The sequence below is a fragment of the Pelodiscus sinensis genome, chromosome 8, assembly GCF_049634645.1.
Source record: "Pelodiscus sinensis isolate JC-2024 chromosome 8, ASM4963464v1, whole genome shotgun sequence".
Lineage (NCBI taxonomy): Eukaryota > Metazoa > Chordata > Testudines > Trionychidae > Pelodiscus > Pelodiscus sinensis.
This window is the reverse complement of record NC_134718.1, coordinates 42,305,202-42,311,535: the sequence shown is the minus strand read 5'-3', so window position 1 is coordinate 42,311,535 and position 6,334 is coordinate 42,305,202. Positions and strand designations below refer to the sequence as shown.

At 52.7% G+C, this 6,334-nt stretch overlaps 1 protein-coding gene across 1 annotated transcript; it reads left to right on the top strand.

The window, feature by feature from the left end:
* Nucleotides 1–2,241: 2,241 nt before the first annotated feature.
* CYP26A1 (cytochrome P450 family 26 subfamily A member 1) lies at nucleotides 2,242–6,109 on the top strand. The gene is made up of 7 exons (XM_075935165.1): nucleotides 2,242–2,710; nucleotides 2,896–3,120; nucleotides 3,228–3,515; nucleotides 3,751–3,900; nucleotides 4,533–4,667; nucleotides 4,979–5,134; nucleotides 5,324–6,109. Exons 1-7 carry the CDS (start codon nucleotides 2,522–2,524, stop codon nucleotides 5,663–5,665), a joined length of 1,485 nt encoding a protein of 494 aa, XP_075791280.1. The 5' UTR covers nucleotides 2,242–2,521; the 3' UTR covers nucleotides 5,666–6,109.
* The last annotated feature ends 225 nt before the right edge of the window (nucleotides 6,110–6,334 follow it).

The following is a 6,334-nucleotide window of genomic DNA, read 5'->3' as shown; positions in this document are numbered from 1 at the left end:
CTAGCCAAAAATAAAGCGGGCTAGTTCACTTGTACCGTCCAAGTTGAGCGAAGTAGGGTAAATAAATATATCCATTATAACACACAACAGAGTTGTTGATTTTGAAACGTCTATTTTAATATACCTCCAGTGCTATTGATATTAGAGGCAAGGACATTTTCGAGATACTAATATTACTTTGAATCTCGGGGTGCCCCTTTAAACATTTCTCAACGTAGCCACCAAATTATAAAAGAAATTGGGAGGGTCATTTCAGTCATGCAGTGAGCAACAAACACCGGGAGAAAAAATTCTGTAATTCGAAGGATACCCAAGATCTTGTTTGTATTCATCTGCAGTATGTCTACAAAACAGCGCTTAAGCTAGCTATACATGTAAAACTCTGAGAAGTGCTGTTTTCAACTGGTTACTGCTGCATTTATTGCAATAATGGTAATCGCGAGTCGAGGATTTCTGGACAGGTATTACCTGTGGAGGTGTTAAATAAAGTGTCCTCGGAGCTCCCTTGTTTCCGACCATCAATGCCTGCTGACTGTGAAGCTACCGGGTGCAGTCAGGGGGTATAAGGACAGTTCAGAGATGATGCACATGACAGAGCGGGAAAGGAGATGGGTGGTTTGGAAAACTTTTAGCAGCTGGCTGCTCTTTTGGCGCACAACCAACGTCCCTGGCTGCACAGAAGAGAAATTCAACTTTTCGCCAAAACCTTTTTTAAGGTTTCGCCAAGGATTAAGGGCAGGATCCCGCAGTGGACTGGAGAACCCTTTTCCCCTCTTACAGAAACCTCTTATACATCTACAGCCCTGGGTAGGAGGAGCGAAGGATCCGTGACAACCTTTTCCAAGAGTCAGCCCTACCCTTCCGAAGGGCACAGCAGCCGATACAAAGCGGTTTAGCATTAGAACATGTCCCAGCGTTTGTACAGCGGTCCTGCCTCCTGGATGCTCTACACCGGAACATCAGACCCCGGGGACTCTCTGCCCGGTTGCTGGGAGCACACCGCCACGGTGTTCACGTCCGCTTTCCAGGCACACAGAGCTATCTCCCAATCTCTGTGCCAGGGGATTTACGGTCCCCCCTTAAACTACTGGAGGGAGAGGTACGCAGAGCTCTTCTGCCGTTTTCCCATAGCGCTGTGGCGGCCTGTGGTTTATTTACCCATCCTGGCTACTGGCTCTGTTCGTTAAAAACGTAAACTCCCCACCCCAGGTTGCAAAAGCAAAGGCTTGCCCATAGCTCACAGCCCTTACACGCTACGCCAGGGCCCAGGGCGAGCAGCCCCAGAAACCTCACACGTCCGCGCAGGTCTGCGGGCGCTGTGGTCTAGGCTATAAACGACTATAAAAGGCTGTAGGTGGCAGCAGGCTCGGTGTTTACTTTCGGATATAACCTTTCCTTCCCTCGCTGACCTGCGTTTGAACCTGCCACTAGCGCTGCATCGTAAGTTTCAGATTTTACTTCGCCTCGATGCTTCTTCCTCCCGGGACCCTAAACATAAATACAAACCGGGCCTGGGAGGTGAACGTCAGGCCAGGCGCGGCTTTCAGAGGCCAAGGAAATCTCGGCGAAGCAGCGGCTGGTCCTGATCCAGCGACATCAGTCGGTTTCTGTCCTGTAACCAAACCTGGCCTGCTTTGCAGCTGGAGTTGTGGGAACGCAGCCCTAGCGAGGGATCGCCTGGAGATGTCCAAAGCGCCAGCACTAGTGCTGTCCAGGGTCTGCGCCGCTTGTTCCCTGGGCTGGAGCCCACTGTGCTAACGAGCGATAGCATCAAGCCGGAACAAGGCGAAGTCTAATTAATTACTCCTTGCAAATTCGCGGAGCAGATCGGCTCCTCGCACTCAGCCTGGGGCTCCGGTCTTTAAAAAACGCTGCGCCGCGAAGGGCTGCAGGAGAGACTAACACAGACCGGGTATAACTCGTGTGTCTGGTGTTATCAAACCCCGCACAGCAGCAGCATAGACGCAAGGTCCGTGCGCTCCGTTCCCTGGAACTAGACATAAGGGCGAACTAAGAGCGGCCTTTCTCTAACCTAGGTCAATAGATTCGTACTCGATTGAACCAGCGACCAATAAAGGTACAAGGGGAAGCGGTTAATTAGCTGGTCTCCGCTGCTTCCTGACGAGCTGAACTAGCAGCTGTTTGCAATTCTGCCCCCGTCCGAGCCTTTAATGATTATTCAATGAGCTCAAGCACCCGAGCTCCGCGGCCCCTATTGTCCGGGGGAAATTAGCACCTTTTCAAAGTCAGCTCGGGGGCTTGTCTGTAGCCCCGGGAGGAGGGCGGGAGACAGACCTGGGGAAGCCACCGCGCAAAACAAACAGTTAAAGATTTCGGGGGGAGGAGCCAGGCCACAATCCGTAATTAAAGATGAACTTTGGGTGAACTAATTGATCTGACCAAGGTGGAGTGGGCAGCAACCTGGGGAGGGCTATAAAAAGGGCTCCCGCGGCAGAGCTGGCCCTAGGAGCTGCTGCGCTCTGCCGCGACAGGTAGGGGCTGCAGGCGCTGCTCACGAGCCATGGGCTTCTCTACCTTGCTGGCCAGCGCGCTCTGCACCTTCCTGTTGCCCCTGCTGCTCTTCCTGGCTGCTGTGAAACTGTGGGGGGCGTACTGCGAGCACGGCCGGGACCCCGGCTGTAACCTGCCGCTGCCCCCGGGCACCATGGGGCTCCCCTTCTTTGGGGAGACGCTGCAACTGGTGCTGCAGGTAAGACAGGCGAGCGCGCCCGGCCCTGGGGAGGGTAAGCCCCTAGTTTGGAGAGCATCGGGGAACCAGCTTCTCCTTTTGCGGGGCCAGGCTGGGGCAACCGTGATCGCGGTTCCCCGGTCCGCTGAACTCCAGTGCCTGGGCTGGGGCTGGGACCGGCTGACCCGGCCCTTCTCTCCCTCCAGCGGCGGAAGTTCCTGCAGATGAAGCGTCGGAAATACGGGTTTATCTACAAGACCCACCTCTTCGGGCGCCCCACCGTGCGGGTGATGGGGGCCGAGAACGTGCGGCAAATCCTGCTCGGGGAGCACCGGCTGGTGGCGGTGCAGTGGCCGGCTTCGGTGCGCACTATTCTGGGCTCCGGCTGCCTCTCCAATCTGCACGACGGGCAGCATAAGCACCGCAAAAAGGTACCGAGAGGCCTGGCTGGAGCGGGTGCGCGCGCCCCTCCGCAACCCCGGCCGCTCACCCCGGGCCGGTGCCGAGCGGCGGCCTGAGCCTGCCCCTTGTCCCGCAGGTGATCATGAAGGCTTTCTCGCGGGAGGCCCTGCAGCACTACGTGCCCGGCATCCAGGAGGAGGTGAGCGCCTGCCTGGCGCGCTGGCTGCGCAGCGCCGGCTCCTGCCTCCTGGTGTACCCCGAAGTGAAGCGCCTTATGTTCCGCATCGCCATGAGGATCCTGCTGGGCTTCGAGCCGGGCCACGCGGGCCGGGACAGCGAGCAGCAGCTGCTGGAAGCCTTCGAGGAGATGATCCGCAACCTCTTCTCCCTGCCCATCGACGTGCCCTTCAGCGGGCTCTACCGGGTAAAGCTCCCGCCCGGGCTCGCTGTGGGCTGGGCTGGGGCCCCAGGCACCTCCGGGGGATGGGTGAGGCTGTGTTTCTAGGCGGCCGGGCCATGCCGCGCGGGGTGAGGGGGGGGGCTGGCAGTCGGTGCTGGGCAGCAGCGGGCAGGGCTTGGCAGCGTGCGCCCGGGGTGGGGTGCGGGAGGCCTGGCAGCGGGATGACCCGCAGCACTTTGGGTCCCTTCTCCGCCCATAGGGACTGCGAGCGCGGAACTTCATCCACGCCAAGATCGAGGAGAACATCCGGGCGAAGATGGCCCGTGGGCAGCCCGCGGGCGGCTGTAAGGACGCGCTGCAGCTGCTGCTGGAGCACACGCAGGAGAACGGCGAGCAGCTGAACATGCAGGTGAGGCTCCCCCCGCGGCCCCAGCCCGGTTTTTACTTCCTTTAAACTCAATGGCAACGGGCCTGCTGCAGAAACGGGGGCAGGATTGGGCCCTAAGTGTTCTCTCCCCCTGCAGTGCGGCAGCGGGCGAAGGAAGATGGGGGCGGGAGAGGAAGGGGCCCTCGAGCTTAGCCTGGGGAACCCTTCAGGGCCTCATTTCTGACCACCTAGTGGGGGCAGTTCTCGGGTTACACTGGAAGAGTCTCGTACCTGGAGCGCCCGGGATCTGGCGCTACCTGAACCTGGCCCCAGCTCCCAGGGCACGTCTTGCTCTCCAAAGCCCCCCTTGTCCTGAGCCCCTCTGTAATGGCCCAGGTGCAGTGGGCAAAGCCAGGGCGCCCCTTCCTCTAAGCCATCTGGACTCCAACATCGCGTCCCCGGAGAGGAGTCGATGCTCCTTCCCCCCCCCCCGGCGTTTTGCTGCGGAGTCGTCTTGCTGCTTTACTCGGCATGCAGTTTTAGAAGAGCATCTGGGCAGGCCATGAGGGCAATGCATCGGGCCGGGCTTAACTCTGGCGTGCAGTGTGGCCTCGAGTACCTAAAATAACAGTGTTTTAGTTAAACCCAACCAAACAGCCTGCTCTCTGTCTCAGGAGCTAAAAGAATCTGCAACAGAACTTCTGTTTGGCGGCCATGAAACCACCGCTAGTGCGGCCACATCTCTCATCACCTTCTTGGGGCTTCATCGGGAGGTTCTGCAAAAAGTGAGACAGGAGCTACAAACGAAGGTGAGCACTTCCACAGAGAAGACCGACTTCTCTTTATGCAGTCTGTGTTCCTCCTTCACCATAAGCAGTTTTAGGGATATGACTTTGCTCAAATGAGACTTATTCTCTATGCTCCCTTGTCAGGAAGAGCTGAATTTCCTCCTTTTTGAGAAATGAAGTTTGCAGTGATTCAAGCTTGTTTGGTGGAGTCCTTTCTCTTGTGATGACTAGTACACCATTACTGACAGCAATGCAGTGTCCTGTGATCTCAAATTGTGGCTTGACCCCTTTTTAAAATGTACCTAGTGTTAACTTATGTTAATCTCTTCTAGGGCTTATTGTGCAGCATGAACCAAGACAACACCCAACTGGATATGGAAGTCTTGGAACAGCTGAAATACACAGGCTGTGTTATCAAAGAGACCCTCAGGCTGAGCCCACCAGTTCCCGGAGGATTTAGAGTTGCTCTCAAGACTTTTGAGTTAAATGTAAGCTGGACTTTACATCTATTAAATCCCTTTCAAGGCTAGAACTTTCTCCATAGTAATTTTTATCTGAATGAAATTCTGACAATGTATACAAGGATTTTATTTCTCTGTAAAATCTTTTTGCCATCTGCCTCTGAGCTGATATCTGCGCATATAGGAATTTCCTGACATTTTATATTTTTTTTACAGGGTTATCAGATTCCTAAAGGCTGGAATGTTATCTACAGTATCTGTGATACACATGATGTTGCAGACCTCTTCACAAATAAGGATGAATTTGATCCTGATCGCTTCATGTCTCCTTTTCCAGAGGATTCCTCCAGGTTCAGTTTCATCCCTTTTGGAGGGGGCTTGAGAACCTGTGTGGGCAAAGAGTTTGCAAAAATCCTTCTCAAAATATTTATGGTGGAGTTGGCTCGGAATTGTGACTGGCAGCTGTTAAATGGACCTCCTACAATGAAAACTGGCCCCATAGTGTATCCAGTGGATAACCTGCCTACCAAATTCATAGGTTTCAATGGCCAAATCTGAGATTCAAGATTACTTCTAGATGAAATTCTATAGCTTTTTAAAAGTACAATAGCTTTATATAGAAGCCTAAATTCAATATTAAATATTTAACTTGTAAATGGTATAGTTATTTATGTATTTTTAAATATATTACATCTCAGAAGTTTGGTTTGATGTTCAAGCACTACAATTATGGGCCAGTGCAGTCCATAATCATTTCTATAGGAACTAAATGTTTCCTTGCTATTTAAGAATCTTGTCAATTTTAGCATTTGAAGGAGATTAAGGACAGGTTTTTGTATTCAGACACTTACTTTTTAACAGGTCCCCATGATTTCATATGCTTAACTGCACATCTTGTGACCAGAATATACACCTGGCTTTTATTTAAGCAAGGAGAATATTTTTTGATACTTGGTTTTGTGTTCCAAGTTTGACTTAAAATAAAGTCTATTTTTGAAGATGCTTTGCTCCAAATGTCTCTTGCTCTTTTTTGCATATACAAACTTAGCTGCTCAATGGTGTTATAAACAAGACTTCTGGAAAGGGTTTTCCCCCATATCTTGTGAAGTGGCGAGGTTCTTTAATTTTAGCTTCCATCTTTAACTGCACTTGCACCTCTGAGACACCATGTAGAGTCAAATAATTATTCCCTTTTAAAGATCTATGTAGGCTTAACCAAGCCAGCCT